Source organism: Schistocerca gregaria, chromosome 4 (assembly GCF_023897955.1).
Source record: "Schistocerca gregaria isolate iqSchGreg1 chromosome 4, iqSchGreg1.2, whole genome shotgun sequence".
NCBI lineage: Eukaryota > Metazoa > Arthropoda > Insecta > Orthoptera > Acrididae > Schistocerca > Schistocerca gregaria.
In genome coordinates, this window is record NC_064923.1 from 330,251,783 (window position 1) to 330,276,765 (window position 24,983).

The 24,983-nt window shown below is 38.0% G+C and overlaps 1 protein-coding gene across 4 annotated transcripts in view; it reads right to left on the minus strand.

Annotated features, from left to right (window-relative positions):
- LOC126268013 (dual specificity calcium/calmodulin-dependent 3',5'-cyclic nucleotide phosphodiesterase 1-like) overlaps positions 1 to 24,983 on the minus strand; it is a 1,575,562-nt gene that overhangs the window by 13,715 nt on the left and 1,536,864 nt on the right. For all 4 annotated transcript variants that reach the window (XM_049973424.1, XM_049973426.1, XM_049973425.1 and 1 more), the window contains one exon: positions 8,124 to 8,228. In XM_049973424.1, coding sequence (XP_049829381.1) covers positions 8,124 to 8,228 — 105 coding nt within the window. The remainder of the gene's footprint in view (positions 1 to 8,123; positions 8,229 to 24,983) is intronic.

Sequence of the window (24,983 nt, forward strand, 5' to 3'; positions counted from 1 at the left end):
TTGAGGAGAACATTTTTTCAGACAAATGTGTTAGTACCGTCTAACTATTGCATGTGGAGGGTATTTATGTCTGTGAAGAATTATGTTGTAAATATAATTGAGTTTAATTCAGTTTACCTTGTAGAATCATTGTTAAAATGAATATCTATTTGTTAACACTTGTCTTCTTATGTGTAGTAAAATTACTTTTATGTCCTCCAATAGAGCACTTGTTAGGGTACATTTCATTGTCCTCAAACAAGTGCACACACAAACAAACTGTAATCTTTGTACTGTACATTATATTTCATTCCAAACCTCTTTGATGAGCTTGTTAACAAATTTTGAGGTTGCCTTCAAGGGCAGGTCACTGAGATCCCATGAGGAAAGGGGCCCTCTCATTCTTGATCTGAGTGACCTTACTCTCTTTCCTAACATTCTCCAACTTCTTATCCTTCTTTCCTCCCTGAAGAAGTAACTCATAGTTACAAAAGCTAAAAATATTATTTAACTTCTAAATGTGTCCATCAGATGTAAATAGTTGTAACCATTATGTCTCGCTGTAAGTTTGAATTTGTTAAAGTGATAAGTTGTTTTAAGATGACAATGTAGCCCAAACTGGCTATGATAAAAGTTAAGATGTTTCATGAGAAGTGTTCAGAAGTGTCACATCTATAACTGATGACTGTATGTGGACAAGCCTCATGTGTTACAGAAGCATGACCAAAATTTTAGAAATTAAATGAAGAACAAAGACAAACTAATAAAAGTGTGGTAGAGAGACATAGACTCATTAAATAGTAAATATAATATTCTAACAAAAATATTCTGATATAGAAAAGAATCAATGACCTGACTATTGTCATCACAAAAGCATCTCAGAAATAAAAAAAAAATAATCAAAATTAAAACTGTAAGCGATATAAAACTGATGAACAGATTTGCTGCTCTTGGTGTGGAAGATGACTTACATGTGGTCATACACAAAATTAGTGTTAAAAGGATTAGTGTAGGTAGTATGAGTATCAGCTCCCCAATTAAACGCCCCCCCCCCTCCCCCAACACACACACACAGAAAATTTGGCAAATTCAGTGCACACAGTGACACAAAGTGTAAACATGGTTGTGTTTTCATACTTATAGTTACAGACACTCAGTTGATAGTGCATATCTACGACCTAACTGGTGTTGTATACTCCATGATGATTTTGGAAGAAATAAATCAATATTATACTGAAATCACTGCATGTGTATGTGCATGTGTGTATGCAATAGTCTCGTGCCAAAACTTGTGTAGAAATTATGATTTCCTGTATGAGTTCAGTGATTAACAGCTTACTTCGCACTGCAGGAAGCAAGTGACAGTGTCAGACCATATCATAAGATAAGTACATTCCAACATAATATAACTGCATGAATTGCTTCCTTCAAAAGAATGTTTTTGGCATGGTTCATGAATTTTCCTTTGTATTGCAAGAATGAAAACTTTTGCCCTGAGCACCTAATTTACTAACAAAATTTTGACCCATTTTACATTTATGCTTATGCTCTCTATTCACAAAAGAGTCTTATGTCTAGCTGTTTCTATTAAGACATAATGCTAGACAAATCAGAAAACCAGCTAGCAAACTTCAAAAGAAAGTGAACTTGGGACAGGACTAATGAATGCTACATGATTTGTACAGCTGTTGATGGACTTACTACAGGAAGTCCTTTGAAAATGTTCCACACTACATGGAATATCTTCAAACACTTTAGAGGAGTTCATTTCTTTGGAAGATGGTATTCACAGTTTTCTCTGTGAAAATGAATATGATGTAGATGTGCAAATCTGCCAGGAATGTACAGGCAAAATTAAATATACTGTAGAAGGTTACAAAAGCAATGGATTACAAGCTTTCAGCCTTAATGTTGCAGATGAATATCACCTACAGTGTCCACACACTTGACTGTATTCCACTTTATGTGGAACTGTTGATGCCTGCTGGCGTAGTAGTTGCCAAAAACTTGTCTTGTTTCTCTGCAGTAGTGAACAATGTGTCCAGAGCATCCAAATGTCTATTCTTCTGTTGTACTTGAATGAGGAGTTAGCTGTATCTGCATTAGTTGGATGCTGTGTTATTGTCTGATGGCTGCAGTGTAACTCTGGGTTATGAAACTGCAGGGCATGCATGTAAAAACCAACAGGCACTGTGGTGACTACAGCTGTACGTGAAGATAAATAATGGATATTTGAGTGCAGGTTGTAGATACACAGATGATGACATATGGAAGTATGAAGTATGAAGTGTGCACAGATTGTCAAAGTGGTTAAGGTGACTGCTCATAACAAATGGATCTGGCATAAATTTTTGATGTCATCATTCTATTATACAGCTGGAGGATGACCATATTTACAACTGCAAATATGTGTCACATATTTCTTAACAGCTATATTCATTACAGTGAAAGTTCCTCCACACATGCATGCACAGCAGTATTGTATTTATCTGCCGAACCAGGCATGTGACTTTCAATTAAAATGTCTCCTCTGCAAAGGAATGTACATAATGAATGTACAAGTACATATTGCAGATGTATGGATGATGACATATGGAAGTTTGGGTCTGGCTGTAAAATTTGCTTGGATACCCAAAGTGGTTAATGTGACCACTTGCGACAAGCAGGAAAACCAGGTCTGAGTCCCAGTCCAGCAGAAATTTTCAATGTCCACATTATTACCTCCTTACATACAAGGGTTGACATTCATTGGTGCTATCTCTTGCTTATTTGGTCTGACAGTTCTGGCTGCTATAAGCTGCTTTATCTCTTCTCTTACAACCTGGTGTATGATAAAGATAAGGCCGTGTTGGTCTTCCACGACTGCCACAAGGACCATATCCAGAAGTTGGATGTATCTCCTTCATCTGTTGTTGCCCCTCTCCTCTCAATGCACTAATACCACTTACTAATTCCTCTGCTGTCATGACATCTATTACAAGAAGAGTTTAGTACATGTCTTCTGTGACAGCTTTCGTCAAATGTGATATTTTGTCTACGTCTGTCATACACAGATTCACAAATATGTGTCACATATTTCTTAACAGCTATATTCATTACAGTGAAAGTTCCTCCAGACATGCATGCACAGCAGTATTGTATTTATCTGCCGAACCAGGCAAGTGACTTTCGATTAAAATGTCTCCTCTGCAGAGGAATGTACATAATGAATGTACAAGTACATATTGCAGATGTATGGATGATGACATATGGAAGTTTGGGTCTGGCTGTAAAATTTGCTTGGATACCCAAAGTGGATTACAAGCTTTCAGCCTTAATGTCTGTAGGTGTGGACTTGCTGCTTATTGTTGCCAATGGTTTTATTCAGTTTGGCATGGAATTTGTTCCAGGTACTGTGCTTCTCTTCATGTTTCTTAAGCCATTGCTAGGCTGTGCCATCCATGTAAAAGTACACATTAGCAAAACACATCATGTCTTCTGAATATATGGATGACAGGAATGATGTACTGCTTGTGTTCCAGTTCCTGGCCATGTAGGTGATGGCTTTTACATTGCCTAATTGGAGCCATAGTAATATTATTAAGAACCCAGCCAATTACTGTTATTTAATTACGTCCCTATCCAAAATTAAAGTCACTAATGAAAAACAACACTTCTTACTGAAAGCACAATTCTTATGAACATGGCTACAGCTGAACATAACATGCACTCATGGGTGGAGAACGGTGATATTTATAAAAACTTCAAATATTCCAGAATATACAAACATTACAAACACAAGAACTTTTCAGAACCATCCAGAAATGATACATATTAAATAATAAGTAATCACTTGTGGCTGAAATTGAATTGGTTACTTGCAGCACACCAGCCAGCGATGCTAATTTTTATGCCTCACCACATATAGCACAGCTCATGGCAATATAATACTGCTTGCCATACAGTAAGCACCATAATGATTTTACTTAAGTGTAACAATTGTTTATTCATTAATTCACCATGATAAGCAGACCACATCTTAAGAAATAACCTTAATGGTTGTGGAGTGAGTCAACATAAATGTTACAAAAATAAGGTATCTGTTAAAAAGTGCATTTAATAATTAACTGAAATTGAACTGCTATCATCTATTTGTGTTTACTGAAGTTGAGTTTAACATAGCAGAGTTAACAGGACACCTAATACTTTTAAAAAAGAGATTCTGCTCCCTTAGTTATCTCCTCTTGTTGGATTTATGTTTATGTGACCACACTACAGATATTTATTATACAACAACACTCATCTAGTTCTAACAAAGGCCTGTTTACAATGAAAAGTTCTGTTTGTCTTGCAGCTAACAGAAATTTTAAATTAGACTGTTTGTAGGAGTAGTGTGTAAAGCAGCAGAATGGGAACTCTCTTAAAGAAAACTGCGATTCTGAGTATATTGAGGTACCCAATACTATTTTGCGATTATTACGTGAAGTAGCACAAATGTATCAACATCCTTTGGAACACTATGAATTTGACATACTGATGAATTAATTATATGATGAAATATAGTTACTACCTGTGAATTAGTACCAGAAATGTAAAAATGTTAAAACCTGTACTCATCAATTTGTACACAAAACCTGACTGTAATTATTGTTCAACTAAGTGTGAAGATGCAAGATTCATGTTCAGTATCAATACTAACCCATATTTAAAAATTTATTAAGATATCTATATCAAACATTAGTGTAGAAAGGTATTTCTCATAACTGGGCAATGATAACTGTAATGTTTCATTTTAATTATTCTTGAAAGATTGTAACAAACTATGGATCCAAGTTCTGTAATCTGTTCTGAAAAACTAATTAAATTTTAACTGTAAACTTCAAAGTTACCATTGGAAATAACGGATTTATTCACATTTTGATTGATAAAAGCTATATACGCAACAGCAGCAATAGCCAGTCAGAGCTAGTTTTGAGTCAGTATTGTTTGAGTTCAGTGCACTATGAGTGTCAACTCTATGGTGCGAATAAACACGTTATTAAGTACATTTTCATTCTGGCCACTTCATTTACTAGATTTGATTAACTTGACAAGCCATTCCTGACACACAAAGAGCCCAGATTTTCTTTCAGATGGAGACAATTTGGAGCAAAGATATAAGAAGTACATTTTTCTTACACCGTTTGCCAGTAGGTGGCGACAGCTGTAAGTAGCAGTCACAAGAAACAGATCACAGACATCGGGCATTTAGCTTGGACCTCGGTCAACATAATCTCATTCAAACATTAGTTGATTTGTGTCTGCATCATAAAGTTGTCCTTGATTGAAAATGTCAGCGTACGAGCCTAATTTTCGTCATTTGTGGAAGGTGTTACTGTTTTGTTTCAATATGAAAAAAACAGTGGCTGAGTCTCATTGAATGCTCATTGAAGTACGTATAGTGAGAATGCTGTTTGTCAAAGAATGTGCCAGGAGTGGTTTCAACATTTCAAGAACGGTGATTTCAACATCGTATACTGGCATAGTGGTGGAAGAGATAATGTTTTCGAAGATGCAGAATTGGAGGCATTGCTGAGCGAAGACTCATGTCAAACTCAAGAAGAATTGGCATGATTAGTGAGAGTGACACAGCAAGTTATTTCAAAATGTCTCAAGGCTATTGGCATGATTCAGAAAGAAGGAACTTGGGTTCCATGTAACCTGAAACCAAGAGACATTGAACAGCATTTGTATGTTTGTGAACAATTGCTTCAGAGACAAAAACGGAAGGGAATTTTGCATTGCATTGTGACCGGGGATGAAAAATGGGTTCATTACAATAACCCTAAATGCAATAAATCATGAGAATATTCCGGCCATGCTTCCACCCCGACGGCCAAACTAAATGTTCATGGCTCCAAGATCATGCTCTGCATTTGGTGGGACCAGCTCGGCATAATGTACTATGAGGTGTTGAAACCAAGTGAAACAAAGGTGCTCATTATTGAATGCAATTAATGTTTGAGCAGAGCATTAAAAGACAAATGGTCGCAAGACAGTGAGAGGTACGATAAAGTGATTTTGCAGCACAAAAACACTCGACATCATGTTACAAAAAGAGGTCAAAAGGTACCTGGAAACATTAAAATGGGAAGTCCTACCCCACCCGTTCTCCAGACATTGCTGCCTCTGACTATCATCTGTTTAGATCAATGGTGCATGGCCTGGCTGAGCGACACTTCCAATCACATGAAGATGTCACAAATTGGATCGGTTCATGGATCGCTTCAAAAGACGAACAATTTTTTTGATGTAGGATTCGTACACTGCCCAAAAGATGGAAGAAAGTAGTGGCCGGTTTCACTAAAGCATCAAATGTTGGAGAAAAAATGGTGGAAGCAAAGTTGTACACCTTGTATATATACCTCAAATATGATCATTGAGAAACATCCCGTTAAGTATCCAGTTTGGTAGCCATGAAAAGTGGTTACATTTCAAGTGTCTATTAAGAGATTTGTGATTTTCTTTTGACTTTATAGGAATTCTCAAATTATTGTTTATGTCAGATAAAATATGGTTGATGACCTTTGCAAAAGAAAACTATTCTGAACCCTTGACAAAGAGGCAAAGTTTATAGAGTCAAAAAGGGACTTGACATCAACAATGCACCACATTTTGCTTACAATCCAAGTAAGCATGTACAAGGCACTGCTTGCAGTGCTATAAGTACGAGAGTGGAACAAATACAAATGGGATTTTATTCTTTATTTAAATTCATTTATTTAAAAACTCAAGGCAATTATAATTTATTTTTCCACATAGTCTCCTGCTTTGGAAATCCATTTGTTGCAGCATATGGACAGCTTTCTGATGCCCTCATCATAAAAAGAAGTGTGGCAGTCACCAGCCAGTCGCACATGAAATCTTCCACACTGTTGTTATCTTCAAATTGTCGCCTCCTAGAGCTTCTTTAAGCGATCCAAATAATTCGAAATCACAGGGTGATAAGTCCAGGCTGTAAGGAGGATGATCAAGTGTGGTCCATTGCATTTCCTGTAGCTTGGAGACATTTAGAGCTGTAGTATGGGGTTGTACATTGTCGTGGAGGAGGATGAGTTGTCAAATCAATTGGTCTCATTTTTTGCATGCAACTCTTGCCTTGTTCAACAGTTCACAGTAGTAAGCAGCATTGATTGTGTATCAATCATGCAAAAAATCAATCAGCAAAATGCCTCGCTGATCGAAACAAACGGTTGAAAGAATCTTGCCCGCTGGCAGTCAAGTCTTGGCTGGTTCTGCCTCCCCTTTCCTTTGCCACTCCTTAGTGGCTTGTTTGGATTCTAGAGTGTAGTTGTGAACCCAGGTGGTGATCTGACTCAAAATGCATTACTTCCTTCTGCAAACTTTGATTTAAGCCTCTGACAGACCTCCAAATGTCACAACTTCAAATTTTCGGCCAAAAGATTAGGGGCCATCCGGGACACACTTTACGGAACTGTAGAACTTTTGTGAAGATTGCTTGACAGCTCCCACAACTGATTCTGACTTTTTGTGCATTTTCTGATACTATCGCCTGTTGATCATTGTCAATAATTTCTTTAACCACACAAATGTTTTTGTCTGTAATGTTGGTCTGAGGATGGCAATTGTGTTGCTGATTTTCCACATGTTCTTGTCCTTCCTTGAACTTTTTATGTCTGGCAAGCACATGTGTCCTTGATAATATTTTATCACTGAACTTTGCAGTCGATCTGGCAAATTTCTGCTGTTAAACTCCTTCACAAGCAAGAAATTAGATAATTATCTATCGCGCAATGCAGGGGTGCACCTGCTGCTCAGACATTATGAGTGTTACTGACAAAATGGCAGGAAATATCTAACAGCCTGCTCTCCTCACTTCTGACGGTTGTGCCTAAGCATAGCAGAAGTGCGGGGCCAGTCCTACCAACTGTTGATGTTCAGGAACAAAAATCCTGTTTATATTTGATATCCCCTCGTAGATGACTGCATCAGCTGTCAAAGCAAAAAGAAATTGCAAACTCTGCTAGAAACCCTTGGATATACCAGCTGAAGAGAAACTGTTTGGACGTTTGATGTAATATTAATAATACTACGTAAAAAAAAAGGGGGGGGGGGAAGAAAAAATAAAAAATAAAAAAATCTACTAAGTAAGATAAAGTCATTACCTTTAGCTGCCTGTTCCTTCCATATCCTCTTGTTTTCTGCTAAACAACCAATCCATGGCTTTTTAATTGTATACTTCTGGCCTCGTTCTGGGCTCCGTGTGGACCCTGAAACCAATTTGTTAATGTAATTTTCTGCATGATTTTCATAGGATGTTATAATGTCCTCACAACCTTAACAGCGATAGAGTATATTTCATTTACAGGATTTTGTATCAAGAAATTACATCAAACTGAATGTTAATCTGTTGTTGCTAATAAACTCACACACTCATGCACATCTGTATGCAAGTGTGTAAGCGCGCGCACATACACACACACACACACACACACACACACACACACACACACACACACACACACAATCTGCAATACCCAAAAGCAAGCTTCAGTCCTACTGTCACAGTGTCAGTCTGGTGTAGTAATCATTTCTTCCAGTTTGTTGGATGTTATTGAATCATTGGAAATTTCTGTCTTTGAAACAGTATAATTTGTAATAGATTTCACAATTGAATAAATTATTTTCTTTGCGAATTCAGGTTTTTATGAGTGAAACATTTGCATCCACCGACTCTTTTATTTATTTATTTTGATCCAACATCAACTGATTACAAAAAATGGTTTTTTTTTGTTCCAGTCTTCTGGATAAGTCAGAGCATTCTAAATTACCTAGAAATATTACACCATCTGGTCATGAGTAAACTGCTCATAACTGCTGTTATACACTGTAACACAAAGTCATTGAGATGTGACACAGTATTTGCATTATATGTTGGTTTTACAATTCAGTAGCTCAGGATTCATTTTCTAGTTGACCCATTTTCTGGTGCTAAACATGACTTTCGAGATAGGAAATATTTGTTAAAAACCCATGTTGGACCACAATTAGGATTTCATACTAAATTGCGATTCTCTCTTTGTTACTTCTTGTCAATTTGCACTTACCTTCTCAATTAATCCCTCAATCACTTTGCCCAATTTTTTCCCCAGAGTGTAGGTTGCCAGGATGTGACATTATAGAAACGTCAGTAGAGAGGATATGAAATTAAGTATGTGGTGTGCATCCAGCCCTTGCAAGGCCAATTGAGGAACTACTTGACTGAGAAGTAGTGGCCCTGATCACGAAAACTGACAATGGCCAGGAAAGTGACATTGAACTTTTCTGTCCACAGGGATCCCTAATTGGCCCATTACCCTTCTTATAACATAAAAATACACTTTAAGCACTGATAATGATAGCAACATTGTTATATATGAAAATGACACAGCTCTATTCCCCAAGGATAATAATAAAAACAAAAGTATGTAAATAAAAGCCAACTTGGAAATAAACAATACTATTCAAAGGTCTACAGAAATAAAGTCACAAAATAACACTACTAAACCACTTCTTTTTTCTAATTCCAGGCTAAATAACAGACACAATCAAGCTATCAACTTTTGCATAGCTGCTATCCTTGCGTAATCATATGGCAAATATGTAGTCACGCCCAGAGGCTCTGCCTCAGAAAACTTTAAAAATTAGCCAATGGCCTTGCCACTTTGGTAACATCAGTTCCCATCACATAATTGAAGTTAAGCACTGTCCGGCTTGGCTAGCACTAGGAAGTGACACCATCTGTGTCTGCTGAGTGCTGTTGGCAAGTGAGGTACATTAAGCCCTTGTGAGGAAAATTTTGGTATCACCAGCAATTTGGAGGCCAAGCACACAAATGTAATTTGTCATGCGTGTATGTCAGCAATAAACATCAGATGGATGTAAATGTACCAGGTCATTCTTCTGCGCTCCTATCTAGTCAGAACAAAAGTATCTGAGCTGAAGATTCTGCCATGAGACAAGCTACACAAGTACCACCCAGAAACCATGTTTTGACTGTCAACTGCTAACAGCTCTGCTATCATGATGTGCAGCACGCCACTTAGAACTGGACCTAAGACTGAGGTGTGCTTTGGTATAGAACTCTGTAATTGCAAATGTGACACAGCCTATCTTCAGTGCAGGCCTCTTGGTGCATTACCACCTGACCACATTGTCAACACTTAGCTAATGGACACCATCACCAGGCTGTCGACCACTGGGTTGCAGCATCACACTGCCACATTTGATGCCTAGGTCACAAAGGCTGCAGGAAACAGGTACGCCAAACTGCTCAACCTGCTATTACAAGGCCTCTGGGGGTTCTGCAATAAGAACCTCATGATACTGTGGACTACATTAATATGATGGCAGGCCCTCTGATTTCATGCAGGCCCAAATGATTAACTCCTGAGGTGTACACAATCACTATGTCAGAGTTTGACACTATGCTAACCACGGCTCATCCACCCCTGGTACAGGGCTATGGTCATCACTTTTGCATTTGGTCCCAAACAAGAATGGCTTGTGGTGGCCATGCAGAGACTACCAAGATTTAAATGTGAAAATGATCCCAGACAATTATCTGGTGCCTTTGCTACGAGACAATAACCATGCATTGTGAGGGACACAGGTATTTAGTGTGTTATATTGTGCTGAAGCACACACACATATCATAGTTGCTGAGAAACTCATTCAAAAGACAGCCATTATAACACCTTTTGGTTTGTTCAAAGCTTCTTCATGAATGTTGGTCTGAGAAACCACGCGTAATCATGGCAATGATTCATTGATTCAGTGTTATGAGGCTTACCATGTTATTTTGCCAACCTGGATGGAATACTAGTATTCTCAGAAGTGCCACAAGCACATGAGCAGCATCTCACTGGAGTTTTTAAGTGCCTTGATGCATATGACATTGTTTTGAATGTCTCTAAGAGCATCTTTGGACAACCAGAGATAATGTTTTTGGGTCATTCTATTTCAGTACAGGGATCATGCCCCCCTGCTGGAGAAAGTTGAAGCCTTTATGAATATTTCTTGCCCAGAGACAACCAAAGAATTATGTATCTTTCTTGTAGTGCTTAATTTCTACTGCCACATGCATAAGAAATTCAAGAGGCAGCTCTAATTTGTCTAAAAACAAAAGGCAGTGTGCTTGTACAGTGGTCACAGTCAATGAAACATGCCTTCAAGGCCAACAACAACGCTTTTGAGGCTACCAACAAGAGTATAGCAGAGGCTGTGCTTCTCATTCCTCTTCCTTTAGGTGCACCCCTCATGCTATTGATCGATGCTAGCCAGGTAGCCATCAGTGTAGTGTATCAAAACTATGTTAAAGAGACCTGACAACCACTCATTTTTCTCTAGGACGCTGTTTCCAGCTCAGCAACAATGGAGCATGTGTAGCTGGGAATTGTTGGCAATCTGAGCATCCATGAAATTTTTCTGTCTGCAGCTGGAGGCAAGAGTCTTCAATATCTACATGGGCCACAAATCTCTGACCTTTGCCTTCTGCCAGAACAATTAATAATGCTCTCCGGGGCAATTTAATCATCTGGAATTTATTGCCCAATTCTCTATTGACACTAAACATATCTCAGGGTTTAGTAATGAATTGACAGACTGTTTGTAGCAAGTCAGTGCCATCACAGAGACAATCTATTTTACATGCCTAGCTCAGACACACCAGTCCAACAAAGAAATCCAAGATTGCCTAAACGATACTACAGCAGGCTTGCTGCTAGCACTCATTAATGAACCAGAGGCAAACACCAAGATTGCGACACTTCCAGTGGAAAAACTTGCCCATTCTGGCATAACTGCGCAAACAAATGTTTCATAACCTTAACAATTTATGCCACCCTGAGTAATGGTGACAACAAAGCTCATATCTAATTGTTACATGTGAATTGGGACACAAAAGGACTGCTATCACTGGTCTAACACACGTGAATTGTCAATGCACCAAAGTTTCATGACATGTTCACATGCCAATAGGCAATATCCCAGACATGACCAACAGGTTTGTCCACATAACTGATGTCATGGACCACTACCACCATCAGAAGGTCAATGATATTTGCTAACCATTGTTGATAGATTCAGATGCTGGTTGGAAGCTATTCCTAGAGATAATATCTCCATCGAGTTGCTAGCTGCCATGTTTATGTCCAACTGGGCCACTCACACAACTGACAGATGATGCCAATTTGAGTCTGATTTGATTACGCAACTGAGCTAGTTTTGCAGTGTGTCAAATCACATAACAAAGAGTTATCATCCAGCCAGCAAAGGCATGATCAAGCAGTGGCACTGGTCTCTAAGAGCCATCCTCATGTGTCATCAATGAAAGTGGACAATGATCATACCATTAGTTCAGCATGGCCTCCATACCATAAGTAATCTGGACCTCAATGTATTCCATGCTGAATTGATCTATGGGGAAATGCTTTGGCAGCCAGGTGGAGTTTGCTGATCTGGGTGCCACAATGGGGGACATATCACAATCACATCAGTTCATAGTCATTTGAGAGATTTGATCTTGCACATGCAACTGCAACCAGCATCCCGACATGGCACACAGCAAATGTTAGTCCATAAAGAGTTGGAGATCTGCAGCTATGCCATGCTATGAAAAGACAGTGTCAGGGGCATGCTCACAGCACCATATACTGTACCACACTGTGTAGTAGCTAGACAAGATAAGACAATGGGCATTTTGGTTAATGACAAGAGAAACAGTGTGTATATCGATTGAGTTAAACTAGTGTTTGCCCTTCTTCCACTCTGATCAGTGCCATCCCCAACAATACACATGCAATATCAGACACAGTCTGGACGCATTTCTCAGCAAAATTCAAGGATGGCACTATATGCAACAAATACAGGTGACACTCTACTTCCCCAAGGGGAGTTGTGTGGTGACAGGCGGTCGTGCAACTGTCATCGCATGATCAGCTGATTTCTTACAAAGTGTCAATAGAGATTGCATGTTGGCCACTAGGAGTGCCGAAGTGTGGTTACTCCTTGCTGCAGCATGCAGGCATTCTGTTGTTATTGAGTGTTATATTTTAGATTATTTCGTTTTTTGACTACTTTCTGAGACTTCTGTGTGTCAGTCAACAAATTGTTCCCACTAGTTGTGTTACTCTTATTTTAATTTTTATTATGATTCCTGTAATTTGGCAGCACTCTACTTACAAAAGTAAAGTGAACTGACTGTAGGAGCCGCCTGAATGTAATTCTTCCACAGTAAGAACATGAAATTAAGCAACAAGCCTCAAGAAAAGTAAGGCTTGTGACAAATTTACAGCTAAAAACATATTTTGGTTTCTTTATTTTCTTCAGATCTTTGTCAGTTCCAGTAACTGTTTTCCATAGCCCCACCTGGTTTAGGTGCATTTCCATCACAAATTCCCAGTTGCTGTAGTTAGCCATTCCATGCACAATTTCCCAGTCACTGTAGTTAGCCATTCCAGTCAACTTTTCAAAATTAAACTGCGATTGTCCACCTAAAGCAATCTTAAATATATTCAGCTGGTTCAACTATAAATCTTGAATGATTCTTGACAAAAATATGATAGCAGAAAGTCAAAAATATGAGAAATTTGGTAACTTCATCAGTAAAAATCACAATAACAATCACAACAATTGATTCCATGCAGATATCAGTGATTTTGTTTTATTAATTTCTGAACAGGTGGTACTTTCATCAGTCTGGTAACTTCACTAATTCCTTCCTGGGCCCAGAAGCTGTTGGATATTGACTCCAGTTAGTCCTTTGAGAGATTATAAAGTTGGCTTCTTTGATGAATGAAAGTCATGTACAACATACTGCCAGGAACATAGATTATCAAACACAATTTATTGAGAAAATTACTAACAAACAGACCAAATATGAAAAACCAAGAAGCTAATACACAAGGTGTCAGCAAAAGAAAAACCACTGTTGTTCCCTAAAATGCTGAAGGAGTCTCTAAGACCTCCACACACAAGCACTATCCCTTCAAGCTAGTCCACAAGCAGATATACTGCATAATTTCCTCAAAAACCCCTAATACTCCACCACCCCTTAGAACCACCTGCAAATGAGCAGCCCCTCATCGTTCCAGAGTGCAGCAACTGCATCAGGTTTTTCACCAGGGCTGCAACCATCTATCTATCATTCTTGGAAATGGCGACATCCTACACACAATCCTTCTCACCCCTCTTAAAGTGTTATTCTGCTCTCAACCCAATTCAGCCATCTGCACATCCTACTTCAGTCCCATCACAAACTTATCCTATTCTATAAGAGGTAGGGTCACCCGCAAAAGCAGTCACATCATATACTCACTCTCCTGTTATTTTTGCACAGCATTTTTTGTGGGCATGACAAGCAAGTACTTGTCCACCCAAATAAATGGACACCACCAAACCATGGCCAAGAGCAGAGTTGAACAACCAATGGTAGAACATGCCACTAAGCACAACATGCCTGATTTCAGTGTCTGCTTCACAACACTTGTGCCATATGGACCCCCCCCCCCTCCCCCTGTCACCACACCAAGTTATCTGAATTGTGTAGATGGGAGTTATCCTTGCAACACATTGTTCATTTCCATAAAGCTCCTGGCTTCAATCTCTGCTAGCCCCTACACTAAACTAAAAGTCTCCCTTCGTCTGCTCTGTCACCTCCTCCCAGTCCATTCCTTATGTCATTATCGTCATGTGCTGCATAAACGCATGTGTCTCATTCCTATCCTGTGTATTTGCTGGCTCTCTCTCCCCATTCGTATCTCATATACCTGCTGCCTCTGTGTGAGCCATCAGCCATACTTCTACAACTGATCACAGTGCTTCCTGCCTTTTTTCTCCCCTCTCCCACCCCACTCAGTACAATGCTCATTTTACATGATAAATCAAAATGGTGTGGAATGGGTCACTTTACACTCATATCACAAATTAATAATTGATTTGTAAATATGGCTATATGCTGAACATTTTTTTAAATATACCGACCTGAGTTAGTAATTTCTGCATAACACTTTTTACAATTACAGAAACAGAAATTCTTCTGTGGAACAGAAGGTGTTGTCAAGGAGGATCTTTCTCAGATCGTTCCCAATTTTACCTTGCTGTCTGGAAAATTTTATATCTCTGGGTAAGAGATCAAAAATTTTTGTAAATTTCTGAGCAACAAAGGCTTTCTTTCTTAAAAATGAGTTACTGCAGAAGATTCTTCTATATGAAATTATTGAATGAAAATATCCAAAATATGTCAACTTACTGATTTGTGTCCCCTGAAGATCTGCAATGATTCTAAGAGCAAATGTGGCTGAAATTAGTTGGTTTACAAGTTCCAAAATGTGCTTTTTCAAGTTTAAATTCTCATCAACATGGTTACCTAAGAATTTATAAGTTTCCATCTTATTTATTACTTCCTTACTACTTGTTACACTTATCACTATTGCAGTAACCCTAGCTTTGCACAACTGAATATGTTGTGCATGAAATGTATTCACAGTAGCAAATATGAACAACAGTCAGCTGCATAATGGAATGACACTGAAAATTTGTGTCAGACAGGGAATCGAACATGGATTTCCCACTTTTCGCGAGCAGTTCCCTTATTTTTAAGCTATCTGAGCACAACCCAAGGTCAGACCCAAACTTCCATAATTCATCAACCACTTGTCTAAAGCCTGTACTTATACATCCATTATGTATAACCCCATACAAGGGAGACATTTCACTTGAAAGTCGCTTGCCTGATGTCAGTAGATAAATACAATATTGCACTGCCCACGTTTTCCCAAATAACAATGTAATGTTTTTTCGTATATGCATGCATGGTTGCCATATGGTTGATGACATATGGAAGTTTGATGATGGCACGATATTGCAGTACCGGTGTTATTCTGATTAGGATGCAAAGTTCCTTTGGGCATGATCACATGTTCAAAGGGAATGGAACTGTGGTGACTACAGCCATTACAAAACACATAAAATGAATTTGCAGTTGTGAATAAGGACTACCATTGGCTGTAGAATGTAACAACAATTATGAAGATTTGTGCCGGACTGGCAGAAATTTTCATTGTCATCATTCCATTCTATAGCTGACGGTAGTCCTTATTCACAACTGCAAATTGATTTGATGTGTATGGAAGTTTGGGTTTGGCCATAAGTCACACTTGGACAGCCTAATGGTAAGGCAACTGTTCACGATAAGCATGAAATCTGGGTTCGAGTCCCGGTCCAGAACAAATTTTCATTTAACATCATTCCATTATGCAGCTGATGGTTAATCATATTCACACTGCAAATACATTTCATGTATTTCATAATGGCTGTAGTTGCTGCGATGTCTGTTCCTTTGGACATGTATGTTTCAAGGAACATTTCATCACAATTTCATCACAATTCAGAATAACACAGGCACTGCAATATTGTATTTATCTGCTGACACCAGGCAAGCAACTTTCAAGTAAAATGTCTCTACTGTACAGTAATATACATAATGGATGTGTGAGTACAGGTTGTAGACACATGACTGATGACATAACGGAAGTTTGGGTCTCGCCTTGGGTCAGGCTTGGATAGTCAAATGGCAAGGTGACTGCTCACGATGAGTGGGAAATCTGGGTTTGAGGCCCAACCTGGCACAAATTTTCATTGCTGTCACCCCCTTACACAGCTGATGGTTGTTCATATTCACAATTGCAAATACATTTCATGTACTTCATAACAGCTGTAGTTGCTGCAGTGCCTGTTCCTTTGGACATGCGCGCATGTCCAAAGGAACACTGCAACATAATTCAGAATAACACAAGCACTGTGTTTCTACAATTGAGAGTGAGACCATTCAAACAAATCCAGTCAATGATAGTTTTAAGAACACTGTTTACCATTGCACCTGTTTCTGTATGTATGCTTGGACTGATTACAATATTAGTGCCACCTGCAAAAAGAACTACTCTGCTTATTACATATTGTACAGAAGATCACTCAGACATTCAAGGTACAACAGTGGGCATAAAACTGAGTCTTGAGAAACTCCATAAGTAATTTTTCCCCAGTCAGAATTATATCTCCAGTCTATATGGGCTCAATTACTAAGTATAACTTTCTGCATTCTTTTGGTTAGATATGAAATTATCCACTGGTTAGCTAAACCATCAACCCCATACAACTTCAATTTATCTGGGAGAATGCTGTGACTCACAAAGTCAAATGCCTTAGATAGGTCACAGAAAACACCAACCAGCACTATTTTATTATTTAATGCTTGTACAATTTGTCGAGTGAACATTTAAATGGCATTCTCAATAGAGCAACTCTTCTGAAACCCCAACTGTGTTTTGATGAGGATACTATTGTTGCAAAGATTCTAGACTACATCACTTTTTCTAAAGTTTTGGAAAATGCTGTCAGCAGTGAAACAGGTTGGTATTTATTGACATCTGTTATCACCTTTTGTTAAAGAAGGGTTTAACAATGTCACATTTCAGTTTCTTTGGTAAATTGCCTTGCATTATATATTTCAAACAATAATGGGCTTATTAGATGGAAAGAAATGTTTAGTACCCTATTATATTTGAGATAATGTATAATTTTCTTAATTTGAGAAAGATTCTGAGTGCTTTTTGTCGTGTGCAACTACTGCAGGACTCTATTTGTTCTTGTCAATAGATACACTTCCCTTTTCATTTCACAAGATAACTTAATTGCTATAGTGATTCATAATTCTTTGTATGGCTGTTGAATGTCCTTTCTGATTAGCTTAAGTGGAAAGATATTTTCAAATAATGATATGACTCTATAATATAACAGATAAAATTTTATGTTAGAATTTGTTTTACTATGAATTTCATCCCAGGTCATCTCCTGTAAACTATTCTTAAAAACACTTGCCCTGGAGTCATTAATTACTCTCACTGATTTCCAAAGAGGAGTATCCATACTGTTTAAGTCACTAAATTATTTATCCTAACAGTGGATCATGATCAGAGTATCTGTTACTGGGTAAATAGTTATTTTGTTGCATTGAGTATTAACAAAAAAACATAATAAATTAGGGTCCTACAGACTTTATCCACCTGTGTTTGAAAGTTAATTACTGAGACCAAATTGTAGGATCAAAATTAGAAATCTACATCATTTTTCCTAGCACAGTTCTCTAGAGGATCTATGCTGAAGCCTCCACAGACTATTAACTGCATGTTGCTGTCCAATAGAGAGCATGGTATGGAATCCAGATTCCTCATAAACACTTAAAATATTTCCCAGTGGGGCTCTATACAGTTACAATTAGAAGTGAACCATTTTTCAGAATTTATTCACATGTATATCCGTCTATGTGCTGATCACCAAAAAATTACTTGTCTCAATATTTCTGAACTTGTGTTCTTTCTTAATATACATAGCAACTCCTCCTTTTACCATGTTAATTCAGCAAGAATAATCTGCTAGGGTGTAATCTCATCATTAAATGTATAGCAAAAGAAATTGAAATGCCTCTTCTCTCACTATCAAACAGAGTACTTGATGAAGGAATATTCCCTGACTGTCTTAAGCTCACAGTTATGTTGCCTATGTATAAAATAGATGAAAGAAACCTCCCAAATAACTACAGACTCATTTAAATAGTACCAGTCATATCCAAGTTAGTAGAAAATTGTGTGCATAAGCAGATATACAGGTATTTTGAAACCAACAAAATTTTAAATGACCAACAGTTTGGATTCAGGTCACACCTAGCAACTGTAAAAGCAGTAGAAGCTTTGGTAAGCAATTTTTATGAAGGGTATGAAAAAAGGGTATCAATGTCTGGAACACTTATTGACGTAAGTAAAGCTTTTGACTCGGTGCCACATGACATACTCATCAAAAAGTTAAAATACTATGATATTGAAGATGATACACCCTGACTATTCAGATCTTATCTAAGCAATAGGTTACAACTTGTATATGCAAATAAGCAGAGGTCAGAAATACTCCCTATAGAAAGAGGAATACCCCAAGGCTCTGTTCTTGGACCTTTTCTGTTCATTGTAACATTGTATGTTAATGACTTCTCGAATTACATACTGTGTAAGTACAGGAGAGAACTTACAGAGTGTACTGGACAAAAATAGAGACATGATGCAAATGGCTAATTACTGGTGTCAGGCTAACCAGCTGTGAATAAATCAAACAAAAACAGAAGAAATAATATTTAATCTCAAAGTAACTAAAAATGAAAACAAAACAGCGAAATTACTTGGACTAATCATAGACCAAAAGCTCTCATGGGAAGGACACACCAATTATCATGTCGTAAACTAGCATGAATACTTTTCTTATTGTACAAATTAAGAAACAGTGTGAGCAAGCAATTGCTACTCCTCTCATATTATGCTTTTTTTTTTTTTTCATTCCCAACTGCAATATGGAATTTTGCTTTGGGGTAACTCCCCAGGGGCTGAAAGTATTTTCAGATGGCAGAAGAAAGCAATCCGGTGCATGGAGGGGTTAGCACCCAGAGTGTCCTGCAGAAATTATTTTAAATCTCTTGGCGTAATGACAGTGCCAAGCATGTACATATATAACTGTCTAATATATGCCAGAGAAATTCTGAAAAAAATTGAACATGAGATGTGATGTGCATGCACACAGTACAAGAAACAGTCACCTGCTGGACTTGCCTTCCACAAGACTTGCTGTAGTCCATAATAATTATAAGTACTTAAGCATACAATTTTTCAATAAGTTACCATGCTCAGCTCATACAGTACCACTAAATAAATACAGAGTGTTTCAAAAATGACCGTTATATTTGAAATGGCAATACAAACTAAACGAGCAGCGATAGAAATACACCGTTTGTTGCAATATGCTTGGGACGACAGTACATTTTCAGGCAGACAAACTTTCGAAATTACAGTAGTTACAATTGTCAACAACAGATGGCGCTGCGGTCTGGGAAACTCTATAGTACAATATTTTCCACATATCCACCATGCGTAACAGTAATATGGTGTAGTCTCTGAATGAAATTACCCGAAACCTTTGACAACGTGTCTGGCGGAATGGCTTCACATGCAGATGAGATGTACTGCTTCAGCTGTTCAATTGTTTCTGGATTCTGGCGGTACACCTGGTCTTTCAAGTGTCCCCACAGAAAGAAGTCACAGGGGTTCATGTCTGGCGAATAGGGAGGCCAATCCACGCCGCCTCCTGTATGTTTCGGATAGCCCAAAGCAATCACATGATCATCGAAATATTCATTCAGGAAATTAAAGACGTCGGCCGTGCGATGTGGCCGGGCACCATCTTGCATAAACCACGAGGTGTTCGCAGTGTCGTCTAAGGCAATTTGTACCGCCAAAAATTCACGAAGAATGTCCAGATAGCATGATGCAGTAATCATTTTGGATCTGAAAAATGGGCCAATGATTCCTTTGGAAGAAATGGTGGCCCAGACCAGTACTTTTTGAGGATGCAGGGACGATGGGACTGCAAAATGGGGCTTTTCGGTTCCCCATATGCGCCAGTTCTGTTTATTGACGAAGCCGTCCAGGTAAAAATAAGCTTCGTCAGTAAACCAAATGATGCCCACATGCATATCGCTGTCATCAATCCTGTGCACTATATCGTAAGCGAATGTCTCTCGTGCAGCAATGGTAGCGGCACTGAGGGGTTGCCGCATTTGAATTTTGTATGGATAGAGGTGTAAACTCTGGCGCATAAGACGATACATGGACGTTGGTGTCATTTGGACCGCAGCTGCAACATGGCGAATGGAAACCCGAGGCCGCTGTTGGATCACCTGCTGCACTACCTGCACGTTGCCCTCTGTGGTTGCCATACGCGGTCGCCCTACCTTTCCAGCACGTTCATCCGTCACGTTCCCAGTCCGTTGAAATTTTTCAAACAGATCCTTTATTGTATCGCTTTTCGGTCCTTTGGTTACATTAAACCTCCGTTGAAAACTTCGTCTTGTTGCAACAACACTGTGTTCTAGGCGGTGGAATTCCAACACCAGAAAAATCCTCTGTTCTAAGGAATAAACTATGTTGTCCACAGCACACTTGCACGTTGTGAACAGCACACGCTTACAGCAGAAAGACGGCGTACAGAATGGCGCACCCACAGACTGCGTTGTCTTCTATATCTTTCACATCACTTGCAGCGTCATCTGTTGTTGAAAATTGTAACTACTGTAATTTCGAAAGTTTGTCCGCCTGAAAATGTACTGTTGTCCCAAGCATATTGCAACAAACGGTGTATTTCTATCGCTGCTCGTTTAGTTTTTATTGCCGTTTCAAATATACCGGTCATTTTTGAAACACCCTGTATAAGAATACATTGCAAACCTGGCTAAAAAACAACGAATTCTACACAACTGAAGAATTCTTAGAAACTAATCATCAAAATATATGTTTTACCTAAGTTATGAAGAAAATGTTTTGATATTATATAAGCTAGTTATTTACCGTGATTCTTTTCTTATGTGTGTATGTAATTACTGTATAAAACATTGTTTGACATCATGCTGAAGAAAAAGTCTTTAGTTCCTTTTTCCCCTTTCTGTAACTATTTGAATATTGTGCTGAAACTAAAACCCTCTGTAAACTTTGACGAAGCCAATTGTATGAAAAATACTGAAAGGCTAATAAAAATATTCTATTCTATTCTATTTTATACGTAACATATCCAAACCAGTGGTTAGTGGTGCTCAGATAGGCATACAATTTCTCTCTTTTCAGAGCTCTCTAAATTTTCAAAACAGACAAGAAGCTCCTATACCTTATCACTCAGTCCTTTAATATTTTGACAGAGTAAGCTAATTTTATTTCTCTGTGCAGTTGCAAGCATTTTGTCAGGCTCTTCTGTTATTCTGCCTTACTTCAAAACACGGTGGGTGAATCGTGATTCTAACCTAAAAAGTATGCCTCTCTGACATCAGTAACGCAGGAATCTTTAATTGCATGATGATGCCCCCCACCCCTTATTACTTGCAACAAGCTCAGCCAATCTATCTTTCCCTCTCCTATGCAGGTGTAGGCCGTGTCTATATCTCCATCTTTCAATTGTAGCAATAAGCACTGCACTCATATTATATTTCATTTCAGTCTGCATTCAACTCAGTGATCACATGGCTCACAGCAGTGTTAACCCAGGGGTCGTCATGGTGCTGCAGGACCTCCACAAAACTCACATTTGTGCATATAGTTGCTACTCATATTTCATTCAGGTCACCCCTAAATCTGTAATTACTGTCCTTAGTCATGCTGTTCCCTGCTCCATCTTCTAGAATAACCTGATTCTCTTTGCCAAAACCTTTCCACAAATTCCTTATGTCCCCTGTCACCTGGCTACAGTCAGCACTTAGTTTCACAATACTTGTGACTTGGTACCATGTTTTTAATCTTTCCTGTATCATCAGATCCCCTGCTTTCTTCTCCATAGCTGCAGCAATCTCATAAGTAAACCACTGTCCCACATAATAAACTCTTCATTCTTCAATGACATATTTCCTAATAAACTCAAGACTGCAAAAATCATACCCTTTCATAAAAAAGGAAGCAAAGATGATATCAGCAATTACAGGCCAATAGCTGTACTCTCAGTATTCAGCAAAATATTTGAATGTAGTATGGTAGACAGACTAAATTCATTTCTGAAAAAAAAAAAAGAAATGCCATATCACCTGCTCAGTTTGGTTTCCAAGGAGGAAAAACCACAACTGATGCAATACAGCAACTATTAGCAACTAGTAGATAAGAAGCTTTCAGCCATAGACATTTTTCTTGAGCTAACAAAGGCATTTAATATGGTCAATCACAATACGCTGCTCCAAAAAAATTTATTCCCATGGAATAAGGGGCACTGGCCATGACTTTAAAAGTTACCCAAATCACAGAACATGGAGTTCCCCAAGGCTGTCTTGGGACCCCTTATTATTCTTACTTTATGTAAATGACCTTCCCTTAAATTTACACAACAGAACCTTCCTCTTTGCTGATGATACCACAATTATGATATCCAACTCAAATGAACATATTCAAGATACAATAAAGAGGAGCACAGCACAACTAAACTCATGGCTTAATTCAAACAGACTACTCCTAAATATAATAAAAGACAGCTGGTATTACTTTCCACAAAGTCCAAAATAAAAACCCACCAGTACCAAATACATCACTGAGTGATGATAAAATAAACTATGTAAAGGAAACCAAATTTTTTGGGGGTTACCATTACTGACACACTTACATGGAAAAGTCATATTGATAAAACCTGCACCAAATTGAGTAAAGTATGTTTCATGACTAGACATATAAGGAATATTGTTAATACCAGCACCCTCACATCAAAGTACTATGCTCTTTTCCACTTTACATTAAGCTACAGAATTATCTTTTGGGGCCACAGTGCAGAAGCAGTGAGGTTGTTCAAACTAAAAAAAAACAGAAAAAAAGTAGGTAGAATAATATTATTCAGACAACAGTGAGAATCTTGTAACCACTGTTCCACAATCTGAACATATTTCCCCTCCCATGTCAGTGCATACTGGACATACTATGTTTCACCAAGAAAAATATTAGCAACTTACATATAAACTGAGACTGGCACCAACATGATACAAGGTCAAAGAACTCTCTACGAGTAATTCTGCATTCAACAAAACTATACAGTAAAGGTATAAAATAGATGGGAATAAAACTCTACAATCATCTCCCAATAGCAGCGAAGAACATTACACAAGTGAAGGATTTTAAAGTAAAACTATGGTCACTCCTAAGTTAACACTGCCTCTACAGCATACTGGAATTAATTGAAAACAACCTGCTTTAAGGAACTGCTAAAAGGAACTGCTCAACAAAACATCAGATAATGGATCTCAAACTATTGACCTTTGTAACATAACTGAATGTAAGTTTTATTGGTATAAATGCTAAATTATGGTACAGAATAAATATAAGACCTAAGTACATTACACAAGTGATATAAATATGTGGTCATTTTATAGATTCATAAACAGGTACCTCTTCTGTAAATGCCTAATATGTATCAAATGACATGCTCTATATTGTGACGTGCATTTCTGTACAATGTATGATTCAGAAGACCAAAACAAATAAAATAAATAAATAAATAAATCTGGCCTACATCCCTTCCATGGCTACTACCTAGCAGCAAGACTCTTTTCTTCCTACTCTCTTTTGTTGGCGACATACTTCGATTTTCATTGCTAGAAGTCTGCTGCACCCTACTGTGGCCTGCTGAATGAGCTCTTCCCCTCCTACTTCAGGTAACAACTCAAATTTATTTTGTACTGTAATTTTAAATGTAGATGAAGTTGAAGAGCTGTTCCCCTTTCACTCATTGCTTGTTACCTTTACTCTGTTCCCATAATCTTCTTCCACCTTCAACTTCTCTAACTCAAATTTCACATGTTGTAAGTCAACCTGAAGGGTACAAACCTTTGCCTCCTGCTCAATGATTCTCTTGTCTTTTTTGCAGAGCCTACAGTTCCATGGGAGAGCCTTGCTGAGTTACACTTCCAGTTTCCCATTACAGTCACCAATTGAAATTCACATTCTATATATACCACTCCTTCTTTGACTATCATAGAGCAATATCCACACTTATCACGTATTTCAACACAGATTAGACATTTCAAAATAGAATTAAACCACTTAACACTTATTACACTACACAAATTTTTGTTATTTACAAGCCACAAAAATTTGGCATACAGGTCACTGCTTCAGGTGTGTGATATAATGTAAAAAGTTAGTTATTTCTGCTAACAACAAGAACTCAGTACTCACTTAACAGCAGTATCTGTAAATTAACTTAATCACAATATAGTGTAACTTCAATGTATTAAAACTATATGTAAACAAACTATTATCCAAAATTTTCTAAATCAAACAACTTAAGATTTATGCTACTTTCTGGAAAGATGAACTTAATAATGAATGAACATGCTTTACTTAAACTACTCGAAAGGAAAACATAACATTGTGTTA